The sequence below is a fragment of the Entelurus aequoreus genome, linkage group LG15 (assembly GCF_033978785.1).
Source record: "Entelurus aequoreus isolate RoL-2023_Sb linkage group LG15, RoL_Eaeq_v1.1, whole genome shotgun sequence".
Taxonomy (NCBI): domain Eukaryota; kingdom Metazoa; phylum Chordata; class Actinopteri; order Syngnathiformes; family Syngnathidae; genus Entelurus; species Entelurus aequoreus.
Window position 1 is genome coordinate 41535656 of NC_084745.1, and position 25142 is coordinate 41560797.

At 39.9% G+C, this 25142-nt stretch overlaps 1 protein-coding gene across 3 annotated transcripts in view; it reads left to right on the forward strand.

Annotated features, from left to right (window-relative positions):
* Positions 1-25142, forward strand: part of LOC133630163 (collagen alpha-1(X) chain-like) — a 182596-nt gene that overhangs the window by 102753 nt on the left and 54701 nt on the right. For all 3 annotated transcript variants that reach the window (XM_062021560.1, XM_062021562.1, XM_062021561.1), the window contains exons 10-11: positions 7874-7945; positions 8032-8067. In XM_062021560.1, coding sequence (XP_061877544.1) covers positions 7874-7945; positions 8032-8067 — 108 coding nt within the window. The remainder of the gene's footprint in view (positions 1-7873; positions 7946-8031; positions 8068-25142) is intronic.

Consider the following 25142-nt stretch of genomic DNA (forward strand, 5'->3'; position numbering starts at 1 on the left):
ATGTCTTATCTTTGTCCATGTGATGTCAGTTGAAACACAAATTGAGCTGTTTGGCCACAATACCCACCAATATGTTTGGAGGAGAAAAGGTGAGGCCTTTAATCCCAGGAACACCTAACCTACCGTCAAGCATGGTGATGGTGGTGGTAGTATTACGCTCTGGGCCTGTTTTGCTGCCAATGGAACTGGTGCTTTACAGAGAGTAAATGGGACAATGAAAAAGGAGGATTATCTCCAAATTCTTCAGCACAACCTAAAATCATCAGTCCGGAGGTTGGGTCTTGGGCGCAGTTGGGTGTTCCAACAGGACAATGACCCCAAACACAGGTCAAAAGTGGTAAAGGAATGGCTAAATCAGGCTAGAATTAAGGTTTTAGAATGGCCTTCCCAAAGTCCTGACTTAAACGTGTGGACAAGTCCATGTCAGAAAAACCAACAAATTTAGCTGAACTCCACCAATTTTGCCAAGAGGAGTGGTCAAAAATTCTGCCAGAATCTTGCCAGAAGCTTGTGGATGGCTACCAAAAGCACCTTATTGCAGTGAAACTTGCCAAGGGACATGTAACCAAATATTAACATTGCTGTATGTATACTTTTGACCCAGCAGATTTGGTCACATTTTCAGTAGACCCATAATAAATTTTTAAAAGAAGCAAACTTCATGAATGTTTTTTGTGACCAACAAGTATGTGCTCCAATCACTCTATCACAAAAAAATAAGAGTTGTAGAAATGATTGGAAACGCAAGACAGCCATGACATTATGTTCTTTACAAGTGTATGTAAACTTTTGACCATGACTGTATAAGTAAGAACTTTACACTACTTTATATTAGAAATGGCAACAGTGGAGGATGAATGTCCCATAACAAGAAGATAGAGAAAAAGAAGAAGCTTATCCACTACGGCGTCGTCACACGGACTACAAAGGCGGACGCGCGCAATTTGTCAGGATTTATGCAGATCCCAAATACAGATCAGCAGGTACCATAAGGTAAAAAAGTTGCTTTTGCATAATATTGCAAAACAAAACGCCAGATAATATGTCTTACCTTATACACACACTATAATAATACTTGGATGTTGAAGCACAGTACAATCCATCAAGCGGTGCGGCTTCATAGCTTACCAAAGTTGTACTAAAACATTTTGATAGATTTTTGAGCGCCGTGTGTAATGTTCTATACTTTCAATGGGACATATAAACTGTTGGTGTTGTTTACTTGAGTCATATTGCCATCATATTGCAGTCTACACTTATCACTTATGTTTGACTGCCATCTACTGGTCACACTAATCATTACACCATGTACCAGATAAAAGTGCTTTGAGGTCGGTAATCAAAACCAGAATTTTTCTGTACATTAGGCGCATCGGGTTATAAGGCGCACTGTTTTGAGAGAAAAAAAAGGATTTTAAGTGCGCCTTATAGTCCGGATAATACGGTACATTGTTTTTAGCCCTGATGCACGTTATAGAGCACCCCCTCGCTCCTGCTGTGAGAAATCTGGGTGTGATATTTGACAGCGACCTTAAAGGCCTACTGAAACCCACTACTACCGACCACGCAGTCTGATAGTTTATATATCAATGATGAAATCTTAACATTGCAACACATGCCAATACAATAAAGTGCCATTTTAAATTTCCCGCTAAACTTCCGGTTGAAAACGTCTATGTATGATGACGTATGCGCGTGACGTCAATGGTTAAACGGAAGTATTCGGACACCATTGAATCCAATACAAAAAAGCTCTGTTTTCATCTCAAAATTCCACAGTATTCTGGACATCTGTGTTGGTGAATCTTTTGCAATTTGTTTAATGAACAATGAAGACTGCAAAGAAGAAAGCTGTAGGTGGGATCGGTGTATTAGCGGCTGGCTGTAGCAACACAACCAGGAGGACTTTGACTTGGATAGCAGACGCGCTATCCGACGCTAGCCGCCGACCGCACGGATGATCGGGTGAAGTCCTTCGTCCTTCGGTCGATCGCTGGAACGCAGGTGAGCACGGGTGTTGATGAGCAGATGAGGGCTGGCTGGCGTAGGTGGAGCGCTAATGTTTTTATCATAGCTCTGTTGAGGTCCCGTAGCTAAGTTAGCTTCAATGGCGTCGTTAGCAACAGCATTGTTAAGCTTCGCCAAGCTGGAAAGCATTAACCGTGTATTTACAGGTCCATGGTTTAATAGTATTGTTGATTTTCTGTCTATCCCTCCAGTCAGGGGTTTATTTCTTCTGTTTCTTTCTGCATTTAAGCACGATGCTATCACGTTAGCTCCGTAGCTAAAGTGCTTCGCCGATGTATTGTCGTGGAGATAAAAGTCACTGTGAATGTCCATTTCGCGTTCTCGACTCTCATTTTCAAGAGGATATAGTATCCGAGGTGGTTTAAAATACAAATCCGTGATCCACAATAGAAAAAAGAGAAAGTGTGGAATCCAATGAGCCAGCTTGTACCTAAGTTACGGTCAGAGCGAAAAAAGATGCGTCCTGCACTGCACTCTAGTCCTTCACTCTCACGTTCCTCATCCACGAATCTTTCATCCTGGCTCAAATTAATGGGGTAATCGTTGCTTTCTCGGTCCGAATCGCTCTCGCTGCTGGTGTAAACAATGGGGAAATGTGAGGAGCCTTTCAACCTGTGACGTCACGCTACTTCCGGTACAGGCAAGGCTTTTTTTTATCAGCGACCAAAAGTTGCGAACTTTATCGTCGATGTTCTCTACTAAATCCTTTCAGCAAAAATATGGCAATATCGCAAAATGATCAAGTATGACACATAGAATGGATCTGCTATCCCCGTTTAAATAAAAACATTTCATTTCAGTAGGCCTTTAATTTTGATAAACACATTAACTGCGTGGTTAGAGCACGTTTTTTCCAGCTCAGGCTTTTGACATAGGTGAAGCCTTTTCTGTAGAAGGCAGACCTTGAAAAAGCCATTTGTGCTTTTATCAGCTCTAGACTGGACTCCTGTAATGCCCTCCATAGTGGACTAAATCACTCCTCTAGTTAGTAAACAATGCAGCTGCTCGCCTCCTCACTCATGCTTCAAAACATGCCCATATTACCCCGGTTCTCTTTGCTCCCCATTGGCTCCTGGCATGTTTTAGAATTCATTTTGAAATCCCTCTTTTTGTTTTTAAGGCCATCAATGGTCTGGCCCCAGCATACTTGGCTGATATTTTAACAGTTCGCCACCCACTCATCTTTACACACATCTTTGGAAGTACCAATGACTACACTTAAAAATGGGGTGATAGTTCTTTTTCCACATCCGGACCATACCCTAATCAGTATATGTATATAAATTACATACCAGGAAAAATATACATCCATCCATCCATTTTCTTTTGTTATATTCATTTTAACAAATGGTTCATTACTATCATCACTTTTTATTGCATCGTTACCAGAAGTAAACAAGGCTAATGATATTTACCCATTGCAGAAATTATATTATACATATTATATTAATACAAATTATATATATACATACAGTACAGGCCAAAAGTTTGGACACACCTTCTCATTCAATGCATTTTCTTTATTCGCATGACTATTTACATTGTAGGTTGTCACTGAAGGCATCACAACTATGAATGAACACATGTGGAGTTATGTACTGAACAAAAAAGGGGGAAAAAACATATTTTATATTCTAGTTTCTTCAAAATAGCCACACTTTGATTACTGTTTTGCACACTTTTGGCATTCTCTCGATGAGCTTCAAGAGGTAGTCACCTGAAAGGGTTTTCACTCCACGTGTCATAGTTTTGATGCTTTCAGTGACAATCTACAATAGAAATAGTCATGAAAATAAAGAAAACGCATTTAAATGAGAAGATGTGTCCAAACTTTTGGCCTGTGCTGTATATATATATATATATATATATATATATATATATATATATATATATATATATATATATATATATATATATATATATATATATATATGTGTGTGTGTGTGTTCTGAACTTTGACGTTTCTAAGGACCATCTGCTACAATACAATGTAGAGTACAGTTTATAATGCAGTTTTACCTTTAAAGACATTAAAAATACTGTTGGGAAAAAAACTGGCACTAACAGAGACGCGCCCCCAGCTGGATGTATGAGGCACAAGACAATGAACATCATTGCAGTGCATGATGTGTAAATATTTCGTTTATTGGTATTCACTTAGGCCAGGACAAAATACAATAAATAGAACAATAAATTACACAGAAATATAATTGGTCAAAATGTGACTAGAACTTGTTTAATTCTATTATGTCAGCTGGGGCAAAATTGCCTCTGTACGGTTTTGTCTTGCCTCTTTGAAATACAATTATTTGGCCTGGGGGGAGAAGCTGAACATTATTGTGTAGGTAAGACGCATCGGTTAAAATAGAGGAAGGCATCTGAAGTAAAATGTTTGTACAAAACCCAAAACCAGTGAAGTTGGCACGTTGAGTAATTCGTAAATAAAAACAGAATACAATGATTTGCAAATCCTTTGCAACATATATTCAATTGAATAGACTGCAAAGACAAGATACTTAACGTTCGAACTGGAAAACTTTGTAATTTTTTGCAAATATTAGCTCATTTGGAATTTGATGCCTGCAACATGTTTCAAAAAAGCCCTGCGATGAGGTGGCAACTTGTCCAGGGTGTACCCCGCCTTCCGCCCAATTGTAGCTGAGATAGGCTCCAGCGCCCCCCGTGACCCCGAAGGGAATAAGCGGTAGAAAATGGATGAATGGATGGATGTTTAAAAAAAGCTGGCACAAATGGCAAAAAAGACTGAGAAAGTTGAGGAATGCTCATCAAACACTTATCTGGAACCTCCGACAGGTGAACAGGCTAATTGGGAACAGGTGGGTGCCATGATTGGGTATAAAAGCAGCTTCCATGAAATGCTCAGTCATTCACAAACAAGGATGGGGCGAGGGTCACCACTTTGTGAACAAATGCGTGAGCAAATTGTCCAACAGTTTAAGAACAGCATTTCTCAACCAGCTATTGCAAGGTATTTAGGGATCTCATCATCTACGGTCCTTAATATCATCAAAAGGTTCGGAGAATCTGGAGAAATCACTGCACGTAAGCGGCTAAGCCCGTGACCTTCGATCCTTCAGGCAGTACTGCATCAAGAAGCTTTTGATTGATTGATTAAAACTTTTATTAGTAGGTTGCACAGTGAAGTACATATTCCGTACAATTGACCACTAAATGGTAACACCCCAATAAGTTTTTCAACTTGTTTAAGTCGAGGTCCACTTAAATTGATTCATGATACAGATATATACTATCAGATACAGTATATACTATCATCATAATACAGTCATCACACAAGATAATCATCAGAGTATATACATTGCATTATTTACATTATTTACAATCTGGGGTGTGGGATGTGGAGGGGGGGGGGGGTGGTGTTAGGTTTGGTTGATATCAACACTTCAGTCATCATCAATTGCATCATCAGAGAAATGGACTTTGAAACAGTGTAACAGTGTAGGACTGACTTGGTAGGATATGTACAGCAAGTAGTGGACATAGAGAGAGAGAGAGAGAGATCAGAAAGCATAAGAATAAGTATCTACATTTGATTATTTACATTTGATTATTTACAATCCGGGGAGGTGGGATGTGGAAGGGGGAGGGTGTTAGTTTAGGGTTGTAGTTGCCTGGAGGTGTTCTTTTAGTGCGGTTTTGAAGGAGGATAGAGATGCCCTTTCTTTTACACCTGTTGGGAGTGCATTCCATATTGATGTGGCATAGAAGGAGAAGCGACATCAGTGTGTAAAGGATATCACCACATGGGCTCAAGAACACTCCAGAAACCCACTGACAGTAACTACAGTTCGTCGCTACATCTGTAAGGGCGAGTTAAAACTGTACTATGCAAAGCCAAAGCCATTTATCAACAACACCCAGAAACGCCGCCGGCTTTGCTACAACTTGTTTAATTCTATTATGTCAGCTGGGACAAAATTGCATCTGTATGGTTTTGTCTTGCCTCTTTGAAATACAAATATTTGGCGTGGGGGGAGAAGCTGAAAATGATTGTGTAGGTAAGACTAGGGGTGATACTCGAAACCGGTTTTCCCGGTTGTTCGATAAGAAAAGAACCGAGTCCTCGGACTCGAATCCCTTTTTAAAAACCGGTACCCGTTATCGAGACCACTATAGTAAAGAAAAAGAGTTGGTTCTATATTCGAACCCCTCGGAACGAATCCCGTCCCGACCAGAAATGCTCCGTGTGACATCACAAGAAATGACATCACGTAGCTCGGTCATTAAGCGCAGATAGCGAAAGCAGGAAAAAAATGGACGGGAAAAAGCGCTCCAATGTGTAATAAAGTTCAAAACAAAAGGTATAATCCAATGAATAAATTTACTGGGAGATTTGAGCAGACTACAAACACATGACAAACACTTTTACGACCAACCGGAAACATAGCAACGCACCTCCTTTACGGCAGCTGTCGCAACGTTCTTATAGCAACCGCAGCACATGACATGATCTCCCCTTTTCAACTTTTGTTATTCTCTCCTTGTAAACAAAACAAAATCACACTGTATATGTGTTGTTTGTCTAATTATAAATAATGCAGACGAGGCGTGTTGGCTGAGTTCTTGACGTTTACTTTCACGGGTGACGACATGCAACAACACTTTTCGGGGCTACCGCGCATGCTCGTCACTCCCGTTGCATGATGGGTAGTGTAGTTGTTATATTCCCTAGCTCATAACATATTTCCCCCTATAAAGAAATAATGTTAACTCAATAAAGTGTATTTCTTTTTTTAGCTTTAACTTTTCATTTTTTAGCATTGTAACCACATTTGCAAACAACTTTTCTATTCATAGAATTTTCTTTCAATAAAGAAATAAAGTGCAAAAATGTCAAAGCATCATAACAAACAGTTATGTCAAATAGCAGCAGAAGTGCACTTTTTGGAGAGGTGTATTATTTCCAGTTTTGTGCCCAAGGGACTGATTTTATTTAACACTAGTATTATTTATACACCTGTAGTGATCACAGAGACAGGTTGTTTTTGTGTTACCTTATATATTTGTTTTTCTGAAAAATCCCACTTAATATACTTTGGGTAACAACAGTCAATATTTATTTATTTTTTTAAATTTTTTTAGGGGGGTAACAGTCAATATTTATTTATTTTTTAGATTAAATTGTTTTCTTATATAATAAAAGTGAGCTTTTGTTAAACCAAATATTGTGTGTTTTTTTCCATATACAACAACCTATCTGGACTCGATAAGAGAATCGATAAGGAATCGGTTCGATAAGAGGATTCGATAATAGACTCGAACTCTATAATTTCTTATCAAACATAATCCCTAGGTAAGACGCATCGGTTGAAATAGAGGAAGCCACCTGAAGTAAAATGTTTGTAGAAATACGATCATTCTCGTACGTCTGGCAACGCTGCAGCTGATGATTTTTCTTTCGACCCCAAACAAATGGAGAGTGAATTAACAGCGCCTCTGCCATTTTGCCTCAGTTGCTTGAAGATACGATTAATCAATAAATTACACATTATCAATGAATGGATTCAATTCTTCTGACCATTAAGTCAACATACATTAATCTTAGTGATGGGTAAATATCACCGCGGTGATATAGACATCACACTTATACTGTGTTGGTGTTTCATAATGGGGCCAACTGCTGGATTAAAAAATAACTTTTGACCTGAAAATAAAATAAATGGTTAGCAATATAATTGTTTTTGACACACACATCAAGGAACACAGTATCACTTATAATGCATCGATGTTTCAGTATCATATGAACCATCACTAATAATTCCACATTTTCTAAACGTCACCACTTGAATACCTTTCACCCTTCTAGGGCTCCACAGGGGAACCGGGTTTACCAGGACTACCAGGTCCTCCTGGGTATCCGGGGTACAAAGGGCACATGGTAAGATAAAACACACCACAGACAATGCAAATTGTAGTCTTTTTTTCCCCATATTATATTCTAGTACTAACATGAATGTATTCCAGGGGGAGTTGGGAGAGCCAGGCCCAAAAGGAAATGAGGTATGATGCTTTTCATGTTTAATATCCTCATATTCATTGTTGACATAGGAGTTTATGCCTTATGCGAGACTCATTGTTTTTATCCCTGCCGGAGAAGTAACGTGTTATGAGGAATGAAGCCAAGACAACGTTTCATGACATATGTGTAAAGATGATGCAAGGCATATACTGTATACTGTACTCATATTCATAATAACGTCAAAGTATTCCACCTAGGGCTGGGCGATATGGCCTTTTATTAATATCTCGATATTTATAGGCCATGTCACGATACACGATATATATCTCGATATTTTGCCTTAGCCTTGAATGAACACTTGATGCATATAATCACAGCAGTATGATCATTCTATGTGTCTACATTAAAACATTATTCTTCATACTGCATTAATATATGCTCATTTTAAACTTTTATGCAGAGAGGGAAATCACAACTAAGTCAATTTACCAAAACTGTATTTATTAAACAGTTATTAAGCAGTGGCACAAACATTCATGTCAAAGTGCAAGATTGTCAGAGACATTTTAAAACAAGCTGTTAGTGCACTTTTGTGCATGATGTCACTAAGATGACATATCAAAACAACACTAAATTAAAGTGCACTTTTTGTACACAACGCCACTACAATATTTTATAACAAATAAAGTGCACTTTTGTGCATGATGTCACATAAGATGTTTCAAAAACTGTAAAATAAAAAATTAGCTGCATTATAGGAAATCAAATAGTAATAATATTAATACCTGGGATTTATAGAGCGCTTTTCTAAGTACCCAAAGTTGCTTTACATGTAGAACCCATCATTCATTCACACCTGGTGGTGGTAAGCTACTTTCATAGCCACAGCTGCCCTGGGGTAGACTGACGGAAGCGTGCAAATTGCGCCAACGGCCCCTCTGACCACCACCTATCATTCATCATTCAATTCACCAGTGTGAGTGGCACCGGGGGCAAAGGGTGAAGTGTCCCGCCCAAGGACACAACGGCAGCGATTTTTTTGGAGGGTAAGAGGCGGGGAGCGAAACTGCAACCCTCAAGTTTCTGGCACGGTTGCTCTACCCACTACGCCATGCCGCCATACTGTATTGATTGATTGATTGAGACTTTTATTAGTAGGTTGCACAGTGAAGTACATATTCCGTACAATTGACCACTAAATGGTAACACCCGAATAAGTTTTTCAACTTGTTTAAGTCGGGGTCCACTTAAATTGATTAATGATACAGATATATACTATCATATATACTATCATCATAATACAGTCATCACACAAGATAATCACATTGAATTATTTACATTATTTACAATCAGGGGTGTGAGGGGTGGGGGGGGGGGGTAGGATATGGACAGCAAGTAGTGGACATAGAGAGAGAGAGAGAGAGAGAGAGAGAGAGAGAGAGAGAGAGAGAGAGAGAGAGAGAGAGAGAGAGAGAGAGAGAGAGAGAGAGATCAGAAGGCATAAGAAAAAGTATCTGCATTTGATTGTTTACATTTGATTATTAGCAATCCGGGGAGGGTGTTAGTTTAGGGTTGTAGCTGCCTGGAGGTGAACTTTTATTGCGGTTTTGAAGGAGGATAGAGATGCCCTTTCTTTTATACCTGTTGGGAGCGCATTCCACATTGATGTGGCATAGAAAGAGAATGAGTTAAGACCTTTGTTAGTTCGGAATCTGGGTTTAACGTGGTTAGTGGAGCTCCCCCTGGTGTTGTGGTTATGGCGGTTATTTACGTTAAGGAAGTAGTTTGACATGTACTTCGGTATCAGGGAGGTGTAGTGGATTTTATAGACTAGGCTCAGTGCAAGTTGTTTAACTCTGTCCTCCACCTTGAGCCAGCCCACTTTAGAGAAGTGGGTAGGAGTGAGGTGGGATCTGGGGTGGAGGTCTAGAAGTATGTCCTTCGCTATGTGGTAGGTTACTGCGGACGTTATCTCCTTCTGTTGTTGACTATTTTTTTCATACGGTGTTGATGTGGAAATGGAAGACGCCAGGCTCAATTGGGTCAGTGCTGGTTGCTTCGGCATTTTGTGGGTGTGGCACCAGCCAGAGATGTTGACATGCAGAGTTTCAAGCACTCTTCATTCTCTAGCAGGTGACTTTTCAAATGGTGCTACAAATTAGTAGTGCTGCTACTTTTTTGTAGCAACGCTTTTGCCGCATACTTTGCATATTACGGTTGTCTGTTCAACATCTTCCCGCTTGAAGCCAAACCACCGCCAGACGAAGGACCCCGTGCTGTTTTTCTTGGAAATTAATTATTCTCCCTCCATTTATTACCATATTCGCACCTTCGCTCTCTCGTATTACCACTCGCACCGCTCCGCTTGCACCACCTGCCACTGCTGACGTTACCCATGCCGCTACCTCTCTGCTCGGCGAGGGCGTATGATGTTGCACGCGCGACAGTATGTGACGAATGTAAGAAAGTGCACTTGTTTTATCCCTCTGTGAGAAGGAGAGACAAGAAAGAGTGAGAAAAGCCTGTAGTGTAATCCCCACAGCTAAAAGCAACTGTGTGAGAACATATACTCCAATACTCACAAAATAGTTTTTTCTACACCGCACAGAGACAAACCCGCGATATATCGAGTATTTTCGATATATCGCTTAGCCCTAGTTCCCACAGAACCTCCTATTGGAAACGAACAAAGATTACACGTACAAAAACATTATTTACCTTTTTCAAAACGGCTCGTAGCTATTGTGTTGCTATGGTCTCTGCAAAGCTTGTATTATTACACGCATGCTATACATCCATGTAACCAATTTTAAAAGAACCAATTTTTTTGTCTGTTTTAAAAGGCCAAGAAAATGTTTTACATATATTTAAATACAATCAACATAACTTTTTTGTTATATTATATAATTTTGCTGTATTTTTCAATTGTTGCTGCTGTATTTATTACTACAATGTAACTTTGTACATCCCTGGTTTATTTACATAAATTATTCTGCCCTCCCTAAATGTTGGAATTTAGTTTGACAGATAGGTCAACAGTAATTAGATACATCAGATAAAGGCAAGCAAATTCGAGATGGAAACAACTTCTAACTTAAGGTTGTTTATTATAGACTCCACGATGAAGGTACTGTAAAACTAAGCACACCAAGTACGCATACATGTTGGAATCATGTTAAATCAACAATACAGTGTGGTATCAACTGAAAAAAAGCAATGGAACCATACAGGATAAACGGTTCTCACTTATTTCAATAGCTTAATGCTAACATACAATGGAAGATCACATTGACAGGCTAAGGAAAATTAGCATTGTGAATGTTTAACAAGCAATATTAAATAGAACAAAATTGACATGAAACAGAAAATGTATTTCTATTTAACCCTGTAAGACACAAATATAGAAAAACCTAAAAAAAAAAATTTGACCTTTCAGATGTTGTTGTAGGAGGCATTTGATGCAGAAATTGAAGAGTTAAAAAAAAAAAGTTTATGTATGTTTTTAGAGAAATGTTGTAATATTGCAACATTGGGCTTTGATGGGAGCAGAATTTCTGTATTTGTACTCACGTTGTCTGAACAACTAAGGGTTAATTTGCAGGGTTGATTGCTTACTTATCCCCATTACAGTATATACCATTAATAATAATCACACAGTAGTTATATTTTTATGAAGTCATTTATTACAAATATAAAAAATATGATACAAGATAAAACTCTTAAAAAACGCTTTTCCCCCCTCTTTTTTTCTTTTCATGACATCGGTCATAAAGACTTTCATTGCTGGTGAAAGTCCTAAAAACAGTCTGTAAAACATCTGTAGAATGTATACTATCCATGTATAGAGAAAATACTTCAGCCAGTGATGTAGTGGAGGGAATACAACCTGTTTGAGCCCACTGCAACAAGCCAGCTATTTGACTACCACATTCACCCAGTGTTGTATAATTGCAACAATTATATAACAAGCTCTAAATGAAATTTGATGCATCTGTTTCACAATAACTACATATGTACATGCTCTAGACTTTGTACTAAAAACCACAAAAAATTTAAAAGAGATTTTAATTACTTGAATCTGATGAATCCAGTCCAATGAAACAAATAGATTTTGTTCGAAGGAAACCTTGAGAGGTTGTGTGAGTTCATGGCAAGAAGGCGTGACTTATAAACAAATGTACGATCCAATAACCTTGTGAGATTGAACAATAGGACCCAATGACTATGTAAATGTGGTAAAAAAATATATAACAGATTGTTTTTTAGGATGGTTAAAGGTAACATTGTAATTTTACAACAAGGGGTGTTACAGGGTTAAAGAATTATATTCGTGAAACTGTAGAAATAAATATTGATGCTACCTTTGTACTACTTGGCCAATCTGCTGTGTGCTGAGTAACTAGGGAAGCCTGTTGCTCACACTATCATGACTTTCCGTCTTAATTTTCTGTGTTTGGCTGGTTCATCTTTAGATGGTAAATGGGTTATACTTGTATAGCACTTTTCTACCTTCAAGGTACTCAAAGCACTTTGACACTATTTGCACATTTGCCCATTCACACACACATTCACACCCTGAGGCCCTAACCATGACTCATCAGGAGCAAGGGTGACGTGTCTTGCTCCAGGACACAACTGACGTGACTAGGTTGCTGGCACGGCGCCTCTACCAACCGAGTCACGCCGTCCCGTCCCATTATCCAGCGCTCTTATTTTTTATTACCACTTTCTATCTTTTGCCAGTTTATCTCTACTCCAGAGTGCTTTGTTTCCATCTGCTCCTGATCAAGGATCTAGAGACTGACCTGTCCCTGATCACTAATCAGGGGTGTTCTTATACCAGCGGCTGCTTCCCTTCAGTATTGGTATATTGCATTGTGCTTATAGAATGTTTGTAATGGTTATTTTGTGCCAAATCCTACTATCTCTTGTGATTTGTGCCTCCTAATCCACTCTTGGTATAATTATTGCGTGTTTTTAAAAACATTGGTCCATTGCCCTGACCATGCTGGTGCTCCCTTAGTTGTCCCGAATAAAAGGACTGCTGACCTGTACATCACCTGCCTTCTTTGCATCTTGCGGTCATAGTACAAGCCACCATGATAAATGTTTTTTGGGGTTGCTCATTTGGAGGATAACAAGAACATGAGGAGACTAATTCATTGTAGGTAAACATTTGTTTTTGTAGTATGCGTTATCCCCGCCAGGACATTATGTAGTCATTGCCGTTGGTTTGTTTGTCTTCTACAAAATAACTCAAACAGTTGTAGGCGGATTTTCATGACAATTTCAGTTTTATTAAATGCAATAACAGCAAGTGATTACAAACCCCGTTTCCATACGAGTTGGGGAATTGTGTTACATGTAAATATAAACGGAATACAATGATTTGCAAATCATTTTCAACCCATATTCAGTTGAATATGCTACAAAGACAACATATTTGATGTTCAAACTGATAAACATTTTTTATTTTGTAAATAATCATTAACTTTATAATTTGATGCCAGCAACACGTGACAAAGAAGTTGGGAAAGGTTGCAATAAATACTGATAAAGTTGAGGAATGCTCATCAAACACTTATTTGGAACATCCCACAGGTGAACAGGCAAATTGGGAACAGGTGGGTGCCATGATTGGGTATAAAAGTAGATTCCATGAAATGTTCAGTCATTCACAAACAAGGATGGGGCGAGGGTCACCACTTTGTCAACAAATGCGTGAGCAAATTGTTGAACAGTTTAAGAAAAACCTTTCTCAACCAGCAATTGCAAGGAATTTTGGGATTTCACCATCTACGGTCCGTAATATCATCAAAGGGTTCAGAGAATCTGGAGAAATCACTGCACGTAAGCAGCTAAGCCCGTGACCTTTGATCCCTCAGGCTGTACTGCATCAACAAGCGACATCATTGTGTAAAGGATATCACCACATGGGCTCAGGAACACTTCAGAAACCCACTGTCAGTCACTACAGTTGGTCACTACATCTGTAAGTGCAAGTTAAAACTCTCCTATGCAAGGCAAAAACCGTTTATCAACAACACCCAGAAACGCCGTCGGCTTCGCTGGGCCTGAGCTCATCTAAGATGGACTGATACAAAGTGGAAAAGTGTTCTGTGGTCTGACGAGTCCACATTTCAAATTGTTTTTGGAAACTGTGGACGTCGTGTCCTCCGGACCAAAGAGGAAAAGAACCATCCGGATTGTTATAGGCGCAAAGTTGAAAAGCATCAACGTGGCTTCATAGTAAAAGAGTGCGGGTACTAGACTGGCCTGCCTGTAGTCCAGACCTGTCTCCCATTGAAAATGTGTGGCGCATTCTGAAGCCTAAAATACCACAACGGAGACCACCGGACTGTTGAACAACTTAAGCTGTACATCAAGCAAGAATGAGAAAGAATTCCACCTTAAAAGCTTAAAGAATGTGTCTCCTCAGTTCCCAAACATTTACTGAGTGTTGTTAAAAGGAAAGGCCATGTAACACAGTGGTGAACATGCCCTTTCCCAACTACTTTGGCACGTGTTGCAGCCATGAAATTCTAAGTTAATTATTTTTTGCAAAAAAAATATAATGTTTATGAGTTTGAACATCAAATATCTTGTCTTTGTAGTGCATTCAATTGAATATGGGTTGAAAAGTATTTGCAAATCATTGTATTCCGTTTATATTTACATCTAACACAATTTCCCAACTCATATGGAAAAGGGGTTTGTACATTTTGGGGCTGATCCTGTTATGTTCGAGGCGCATACTTTCCCCAAGATGCAGAAGGACGTCAGGAAGCATCGTGCAGGTAAGATGACGATTTATTCTCCAGTCTGTGCTAGGAAAGCTCAAGGTAACATAAACATAGCCCAAAAGGAACAGGAGTCAACCAATAGAGTAGGTAGTAAACAAACATAACTGTCGCGTGTTACGAACAAGACTGCTAGACTCAGTGGAGAACGAGGAAGGTCTAAATAGCTCGCTGATTAGTGATCAGGAGCAGCTGAGCGTCCTGACCACTAACCAGAAGCAAGTGCAACAAATCAGTGTCCATGGCAACAAAGGGAGCACAGGAACAGAAATGAACACTAAACTAAGGAGATAAGACCAAACTAAGCATCACAAACATGACAGATCGGATGATTTCTGCTTTGTTAACTTACATTTACATTTCTGTGTGTGTGTATGCTAGCTGTCACGCCTCCACCCACAGAGACAAAGAGAGTGGATGACTGACCAGAGGCTTCAATATGTTTCTGTCATCCCGCTGTAGATAACTCAAAACATTATGGGTACATTTTGATAACATTTTCGGGAATTGTCAGAAATGGGATAAGGATCCAAATCATCATCTGGATTCAGGACTTTTTTCGAATGGGAGGTAGGTCCTGGCAGAGGTCTGTGCTCTCCAAGTGCTTTTTTAAATTGAATGATGTTTTAGATTGCTATAAAATATTTAATCATTAGCGACCCAGGGTGCACTGGCCGCAATTACTCTAAACCAGAGATGTCAAACGTACGGCCCATGGGCCGAATAAGGCCCGCAAACAGGTTTAATCCGGTGTTCGCTAATATAAGCTGCAAGTTTTTAATGAAATAAACTGCTGTTCTAAATGTGTCCACTGGGTGTCGCAATAGCAATTCAAGTGTAATCCACATCACACATCACATTGTTCAAAGATGACGTGTCAGCTGACTTTAAGCGCCCTCTGGATTGGCTGCCGCTACTCCAATCAGCGCAGGTGAAAGCAATCAGCTGCTCCTGTTGTGGCTGGCAGCAGACTAATGCTGTAGCGACGCACAATACCATCTTTAATTGTAAATTATCCACTCAACAGATAAAATGAAGAACCGGCAATATTTGTTTGTTTGATCCTCTTTGTAGTTCCGTGCAGTGCTCGCAATTTGTTGACGACACAATGCGCACCCTGAACTCCATTGTAAAAATGTGTTTTCACATTTGTTGTTGTTTGTTCTATTTTATTTTATGCTTAAATCTGGCATGTTCACATTAATTGAATTTGTAGTTATGTTACCTTTATTTCAGCTATTGTGGTGTCATTTTGACAATTGCTTTGATAATATAATAATTGTAGTATTTGAATTGCGATAAATGGATTTTTTCTTGCAGTTGTGGCAGCCACCAATGCGGCAGTTTGAGGAAACACTCAATTACTTTTCCAAACATGTCTTTAATGGGTAACTGCCAACATGAAAATGCTAAACAGGAAGTGCTTAAAGTTGAATGGCTTTGTAGATATACTGGGACAAAGTCTAAGTTCAACGAACTTGAAGTGTTTTGCGAAGAGATTTATTTATAATGTGGTCATTTTCAGAACGTGCTTGTTCTTTTTTGGCAAAAGTAAGACTAAGAAAACAGTTGTGAAGTTGTCTTTATTTTTAATTATTATGTGTCAGGTTCAAACACTGATGACATCTATTAAACAGACAAGAAGCAAGGAATCATGCAGAGACAGAGTTCAATTTAGCTCATGGGGAGAATGCATGGAACTGAACACTTAGTCACAGTCTCGCCCTACGCTCTAAGGTACAGCTCCCGCGTCCCTCTATTTATTCAGGAGTTCCCCAGTCAACATCACTGAGGCCGCCTCTAAAAGGAGTGGTCACACATATCATGCAAAGCAGCTCCAGTACGCACAATATGTGACAGAATGTGCTGGGGCCTTGTGATTTCGCCTTGTCTCTGCTTCGTTTGCGTGCTGTCGTCTTATCTTCGTTGAGGTCCTTGAAGTCCTTGGCTGTTAGCGGGCTAAAACAAAGACAATAAGTTTTGTCCTTGCACAGATAGAAAAAGTACAGCTTGAGCACAGTAGCTAATAACTATAGCAACGGACTTTAAGCATACTAAAGTTGTGTGATAATATATACATAATTATTCTAACATTTTGCCATGATTTTACCAGTCCGGCCCGTGTGGAAACAGATTTTCCTCCGTGCAGCCCCTGAGATAAAATGACTTTGACTCCCTGCACTAAACAAGAAGTCAATTACAAACCCCGTTTCTATATGAGTTGGGGAATTGTGTTAGATGTAAATATAAACGGAATACAAGATTTGCAAATCCTTTTCAACCCATATTCAGTTGAATGCACTACAAAGACAAGCTATTTGATGTTCTGCTTCTGGTTAGTGGTCAGGACGCTCAGCTGCTCCTGATCACTAATCAGCGAGCTATTTAGACCTTCCTCGTTCTCCACTGAGTCTAGCAGTCTTGTTCGCAACACGCGACAGTTATGTTTGTTTACTACCTACTCTATTGGTTGACTCCTGTTCCTTTTGGGCTATGTTTATGTTACCTTGAGCTTTCCTAGCACAGACTGGAGAATAAATCGTCATCTTACCTGCACAATGCTTCCTGACGTCCTTCTGCATCTTGGGGAATGTATGCGCCTCGAACATAACAGGATCAGCCCCAAAATGTACAAACCCCGTTTCCATATGAGTTGGGAAATTGTGTTAGATGTAAATATAAACGGAATACAATGATTTGCAAATCATTTTCAACCCATATTCATTTGAATGCACTACAAAGACAAGATATTTGATGTTCAAACTCATAAACATTATATATTTTTTGCAAATAATAATTAACTTAGAATTTCATGGCTGCAACACGTGCCAAAGTAGTTGGGAAATGGCATGTTCACCACTGTGTTACATGGCCTTTCCTTTTAACAACACTCAGTAAACATTTGGAAACTGAGGAGACACATTTTTTAAGCTTCTCAGGTGGAATTCTTTCCCATTCTTGCTTGATGTACAGCTTAAGTTGTTCAACAGTCCGGGGGTCTCCGTTGCGGTATTTTAGGCTTCATAATGCTCCACACATTTTCAACGGGAGACAGGTCTGGACTACAGGCAGGCCAGTCTAGTACCCGCACTCTTTTACCATGAAGCCACGTTGATGTAACACGTGGCTTGGCATTGTCTTGCTGAAATAAGCAGGGGCGTCCATGGTAACGTTGCTTGGATGGCAACATATGTTGCTCCAAAACCTGTATGTACCTTTCAGCGTTAGTGGCGCCTTCACAGATGTGTAAATTACCCATGTCTTGGGCACTAATACACCCCCATACCATCACAGATGCTGGCTTTTACACTTTGCACCTATAACAATCCGGATGGTTCTTTTCCTCTTTGGTCCGGAAGACACAGTTTCCAAAAACATTTTGAAATGTGGACTCGTCAGACCACAGAACACTTTTCCACTTTGTATCAGTCCAACTTAGATGAGCTCAGGCCCAGCGAAGCCGACGGCGTTTCTGGGTGTTGTTGATAAACGGTTTTTGCCTTGCATAGGAGAGTTTTAACTTGCACTTACAGCTGTAGCGACCAACTGTAGTTACTGACAGTGGGTTTCTGAAGTGTTCCTGAGCCCATATGGTGATATCCTTTACACACTGATGTCGCTTGTTGATGCAGTACAGCTTAAGGGATCGAAGGTCACAGGCTTAGCTGCTTACGTGCAGCGATTTCTCCAGATTCTCTGAACCCTTTGATGATATTATGGACCGTAGATGGTGAAATCCCTAAATTCCTTGCAATATCTGGTTGAGAAAGGTTTTTCTTAAACTGTTCAACAATTTGCTCACGCATTTGTTGACAAAGTGGTGACCCTCGCCCCATCCTTGTTTGTGAATGACTGAGCATTTCATGGAATCTACTTTTATACCCAATCATGGCACCCACCTGTTCCCAATTTGCCTGTTCACCTGTGGGATGTTCCAAATAAGTGTTTGATGAGCATTCCTCAACTTTATCAGTATTTATTGCCACCTTTCCCAACTTCTTTGTCACGTGTTGCTGGCATCAAATTCTAAAGTTAATGATTATTTGCAAAAAAAAAAATGTTTATCAGTTTGAACATCAAATATGTTGTCTTTGTAGCATATTCAACTGAATAGGGGTTGAAAATGATTTGCAAATAATTGTGTTTCGTTTATATTTACATCTAACACAATGTCCCAACTCATATGGAAACGGGGTTTGTAAGTAGAGGTTCACGGAACATGGGTTTGAGACCCCTGGTATTTGGTAATTGTTTCTGCGAACATTATTTTGGTGCCAATGCTGATAAACAGAAACAGGCACCCAATTGCCCAATCAGGAGGCAAACTCAACTAGCGCAGCCTTGACTCAGTTTCCTTCTGTTATTTTGTTAAACTATTGGAATCAGACTATTTTTAATATTTAATTTATGTTATTCTTTTTTATCATATTTCATCATGCCTGACTTGCCTCCCCTGATTTAGACTAACCATCAAAGCTTCCCCTTTAATTTACTACCAAGATCATCCATGTGGACCTCTTAGATCTATGGAGTGAAAAATATGATTTATTCTGATACATATTTTCATACACGGCGGCTTTGACTTTTTAACACGTTTTAGACAAAGAACATGACACAGCATCTCTTATAAATTACAGTACAATAACAGAAGAGTGGGGAAAAAGGGACTTCAAATGATCCAACTGTCAAGCATCATTTGGAAAGCTGTCCGCACAATTGTTTTATGGCTGGAAAGACAATGACAGTTATTGTTACTGGTGTTGGTACTCTTCTCGGCTTTATGAGGTGCAGCACCCAAACAGAAGCTTATAAAACGTCTGTGCACCAACAAATATTTCACTCCCAACTGCTGCCAACCAAGACTTTATAGGCTCGTTTCCAAGACATACTGCATTCCAGAAAACCGGACATTAAAAATGTGTGGCAAGGCATGACAAAGACAGGAAGCCTCTTCTAATTTGACAAGTACTCGGATTGTTTTCTTTATTTATTTTTTTTAAAACTGGCTGTTTTCCCATCAGAATTGAGATGACTAACAGGTAATGCGACAAGCCACCAGGGGGCAGCAAGTCTCCTGACCTTACTTGTTTCCACTTTTATGGAAGCCAACTGAAAGTGTCACAGAAATCCATGACAGCAAGTCGCTGACATAATATCATATTTATCTATATCATAGAAATATGTTTTTAACTGTGCAGCTTTGTGCTTCAACTTATTAACGCCCTCAGTGACTTATCCCTCTGAGAGCCAACCATAACACTGTAATGTTTTTGTTTGTTTTAATAAATAGAGCAAAAACAAATGTCCACTGCAGAGTATGCTAATTCTCAAGAGCAAATGGGAAACAGTTGAAACTTTGTCAGTGTGGTTTAGTCATGAAAGCTCATTTAAAGGCCTACTGAAATGGCAATTTTTTATTTAAACGGGGATAGCAGATCCATTCTATGTGTCATATTTGATCATTTCGCGATATTGCCATATTGTTGCTGAAAGGATTTAGTAGAGAACATTGACGATAAAGTTCGCAACTTTTGGTCGCTGATAAAAAAAAGCCTTCCCTGTACCAGAAGTAGCGTGACGTCGCAGGTTGAAAGGCTCCTCACATTTCCCCATTGTTTACACCAGCAGCGAGAGCGATTCGGACCGAGAAAGCGACGATTACCCCATTAATTTGAGCCAGGATGAAAGATTTGTGGATGAGGAACATGAGAGTGAAGGACTAGAGTGCAGTGCAGGACGTATCTTTTTTCGCTCTGACCGTAACTTAGGTACAAGCTGGCTCATTGGATTCCACACTCTCTCCTTTTTCTATTGTGGATCACGGATTTGTATTTTAAACCACCTCGGATACTATATCCTCTTGAAAATGAGAGTCGAGAACGCGAAATGGACATTCACAGTGACTTTTATCTCCACAACAATACATCAGCTAAGCACTTTAGCTACGGAGCTAACGTGATAGCATCGGGCTTAACTGCAGATAGAAACAAAATAAATAAACCCCTGGCTGGAAGGATAGACAGAAAATCAACAATACTATTAAACCATGGACATGTAACTACACGGTTAATGCTTTCCAGCCTGGCGAAGCTTAACAATGCTGTTGCTAACGACGCCATTGAAGCTAACTTAGCAACGGGACCTCACAGAGCTATGCTAAAAACATTAGCTATCCACCTACGCCAGCCAGCCCTCATCTGCTCATCAACACCCGTGCTCACCTGCGTTCCAGCGATCGACGGAGCGATGAAGGACTTCACCCGATCATCAATGCGGTCGGCGGCTAGCGTCGGATAGCGCGTCTGCTATCCAAGTCAAAGTCCTCCTGGTTGTGTTGCTGCAGCCAGACGCCAATACACCGATCCCACCTACAGCTTTCTTCTTTGCAGTCTTCATTGTTCATTAACCAAATTGCAAAAGATTGACCAACACAGATGTCCAGAATACTGTGGAATTTTGCGATGAAAACCGAGCTTTTTGTATTGGATACAATGTGTCTGAATACTTCCGTTTCAACGATTGACGTCACGCGCATATGTCATCATACATAGACGTTTTCAACCGGAAGTTTAGCGGGAAACTTAAAATTGCACTTTATAAATTAACCCAGCCGTATTGGCATGTGTTGCAATGTTAAGATTTCATCATTGATATATAAACTATCAGACTGCGTGGTCGGTAGTAGTGGGTTTCAGTAGGCCTTTAAACCTATTTAACAATTCTAATGCCATATATTACAGTTTAAGAGATTTTATTATGGATGCACAATCCACCAGATGGCAGTAGAGTGTTTAATATCTTAAAATCTGTTTTTTGGCAATTCCAACTTTGACCACACCGTCAGTTGCTATGTAGAGTGGCGCTTTCTATCATTTTCATCAGACTGCATTGCAAAATGACTAACCCACCCACCTTCCTTGCATGCGAGATCCACCCAGTAATGCGGCCATATGAATCCTTTCCCTAATGTAAGTGTAGTGTGTGCAAGCAAGAGTCAAACAAAGTTGGAAATGACAAAGAGTGCCGGTGGATTTGTGCAGACAAAAGTCAGTATCTTCAACGATGGTCAAGGTGTGATTATTTCCGCGAGGAAATTACATATCGCTACTTTGCTATGGAAAAAGGCGAACGCCAGGTTTTTGTACGAATGCAAGCTTGTTACATGAGGCCCCAGGAAAGGAAATACCATATTTTTCTGATTATAAATCGCTACGGAGTATAAATCGCACCGGCCGTAAATGCATAATAAAGAAGGGAAAAAACATATATACGTCGCATTCGAGTATAAGTCGCATTTTTGGGGGAAATTTATTTGATAAAATCCAACACCAAGAATAGACATTTGAAAGGCAATTTAAAATAAATAAAGAATAGTGAACAACAGGCTGAATAAGTGTACGTTATATGAGGCATAAATAACCAACTGAGAACGTGCCTGGTATGTTAACGTAACATATTATGGTAAGAGTCATTCAAATAACTATAACATATAGAACATGCTATACGTTTACCAAACAATCTGTCACTCCTGATCGCTAAATCAGATGAAATCTTCTTCCTCTGTGTCACTCCTGGTATGCGCCGCTAGCGTCCTTTCTTTCTGCTGCTCGATCGCCGTTTTCTGCTGCATATTTCACTACGTCCAGCTTGTAATCTGCAGTATATGATTTCCTTTTCGGTGCCATTTTTGTTCAGCCCTTCTCAGTTTTTATAAGTTACCGCCAATGTTAAAATGCTCCATTTTAATAGCTACGGCAGTAGCATATAGCAGTTAGCATCCCATGAACCACAATGCACTTCTGCCATGACCCTTCCCCGCCAAACTCTTATTGGTTGACGTGTGAGTGACAATTGCTGACGTATGTATGACGATTGCTGACATTTGCTTCGTCTCTTCCGTGAATGAGCTAAATAATATTATTTGATATTTTACGGTAATGTGTTAATAATTTCACACATAAGTCGCTCCTGAGTATAAGTCGCACTCCCGGCCAAACTATGAAAAAAACTGCAATTTATAATCCGAAAAATACGGTAACACCAAGCACAAAAAAATAAGCACAAGTTCAAAACTGTCATGGAGGATCATGACAGCAGTGATAGGAAAAGCCTTTCTTTGCTTCTTTAGCAGCAGGCATATTCATTGGCTTTTTTTAAACGTTGATATTTGTTTCTCGTGTATTTGTATTGCTTCAAAACATGCAGATGATTAAATTCAGGTTTGAGTCAAATGCCGATTAATGGTCTATTTTTGATATTTTTTCATATATAAGGCACACCGGATTATATGGCGCATCCATCCATCCATCCATTTTCTACCGCTTATTCCCTTCGGGTTCGCGGGGGGCGCTGGAGCCTATCTCAGCTGCATCCGGGCGGAAGGCGGCGTACACTCTGGACAAGTCGCCACCTCATCGCAGGGCCAACACAGATAGACAGACAACATTCCCACTCACATTCACACACTAGGGCCAATTTAGTGTTGCCAATCAACCTATCCCCAGGTGCATGTCTTAGGAGGTGGGAGGAAGCTGGAGTACCCGGAGGGAACCCACGCAGTCACGGGGAGCTAAAGTGTTTCGCCGATGTATTGTCGTGGAGATAAAAGTCACTGTGAATGTCCATTTCGCGTTCTCGACTCTCATTTTCAAGAGGATATAGTATCCGAGGTGGTTTAAAATACAAATCCGTGATCCACAATAGAAAAAGGAGAGAGTGTGGAATCCAATGAGCCAGCTTGTACCTAAGTTACGGTCAGAGCGAAAAAAGATGCGTCCTGTACTGCACTCTAGTCCTTCACTCTCACATTCCTCATCCACGAATCTTTCATCCTCGCTCAAATTAATGGGGTAATCGTCGCTTTCTCTGTCCGAATCGCTCTCGCTGCATTGAAAACAATGGGGAAATGTGAGGAGCCTTTCAACCTTCGACGTCACGCTACTTCCGGTACAGGCAAGGCTTTTTTTTATCAGCGACCAAAAGTTGCGAACTTTAGCGTCGATATTCTCTACTAAATCCTTTCAGCAAAAATATGGCACTATCGCGAAATGATCAAGTATGACACATAGAATGGATCTGCTATTCCCGTTTAAATAAAAAAAAAATCATTTCAGTAGGCCTTTAAAGGGGTCATATTATAATTTATTTTTTTCAAAATGTAAAACACTTCCTTGTGGTCTACATAACATGTAATGGTGGTTCTTTGGTCAAAATGTTGCATATATTATGTTTTACTGATCATCTTCAAGCCGCTTTCTGACAGTTGCTTCCGTATGCGCCGTTTTGTGGGCGGTCTTATTTACGTGGCTCACCTTCGGCAGCGTCTTCTCCCCGTCATCTTTGTTGTAGCGGTGTAGCGTGCAAGGACGGGATTGGAAGAAGTGTCAAAAGATGGAGCTAACTGTTTTAATGACATTCAAACTTTACTTCAATCAATAACGGAGCAGCACCTCCTCATCCGGAAACAACAACACCGGAAATGTGTCCCGTGAAAAACCGTCTGACCGCAACCCTCTAATAACTAAAGTTCCTTGGGTGAATAATGTGAACTCACTACACCGGTATGTTTTAGCGCTTTCATGGCGAGTTTACTGACAGATATACGTAAGAACGTTACACTACTTTATATTAGAAATGGCAACAGCGGAGAATGAATGTCCCATAACAAGATAGAGAAAAAAAAGAAGCTTATCGACCATGGTGTCGACACGGGCTACAAAGGCGGACGCGCACATTTTTTCAGGATTTATGCAGATCCCAAATACAGATCAGCAGGTACCAAAAGGTAAGAAAAGTTTCTTTTGCATAATATTGCGAAACAAAACGCCAGATAATATGCCTTCTGCTCTGCTCTGCAAAAAAAAAAAAAAGGAGCGCCCTAAGTGGCTGATCCGATGGCGGTCCCGTCTAGCGGGATTGTGCCGAAAATGTAATTTCAGTTCTTATGTGTCTTGTACATGTTAAGAATGGACAAATAAAGCTGCTCTGCTTACCTTATACACACACCATAATATTACTCGTATGTTGAAGCACATCAAGCGGTGCGGCTTCATAGCTTACCAAAGTCGTACTAAAACATTTTGATAGATTTTTGAGCACCGTGTGTAATGTTCTATATTTTCAATGTAACATATAAAATGTTGGTGTTGTTTACTTTAGTCATATTGCCATCATAGTGCAGCCTACACGTATCTCTTATGTTTGACTGCCATCTACTGGTCACACTTATCATTACACCATGTACCAAATAAAGTAGCTTCGAGGTGGGTAAGCTCAACCGAACTTATTCCGTACATTAGGCGCACCGGGTTATAAGG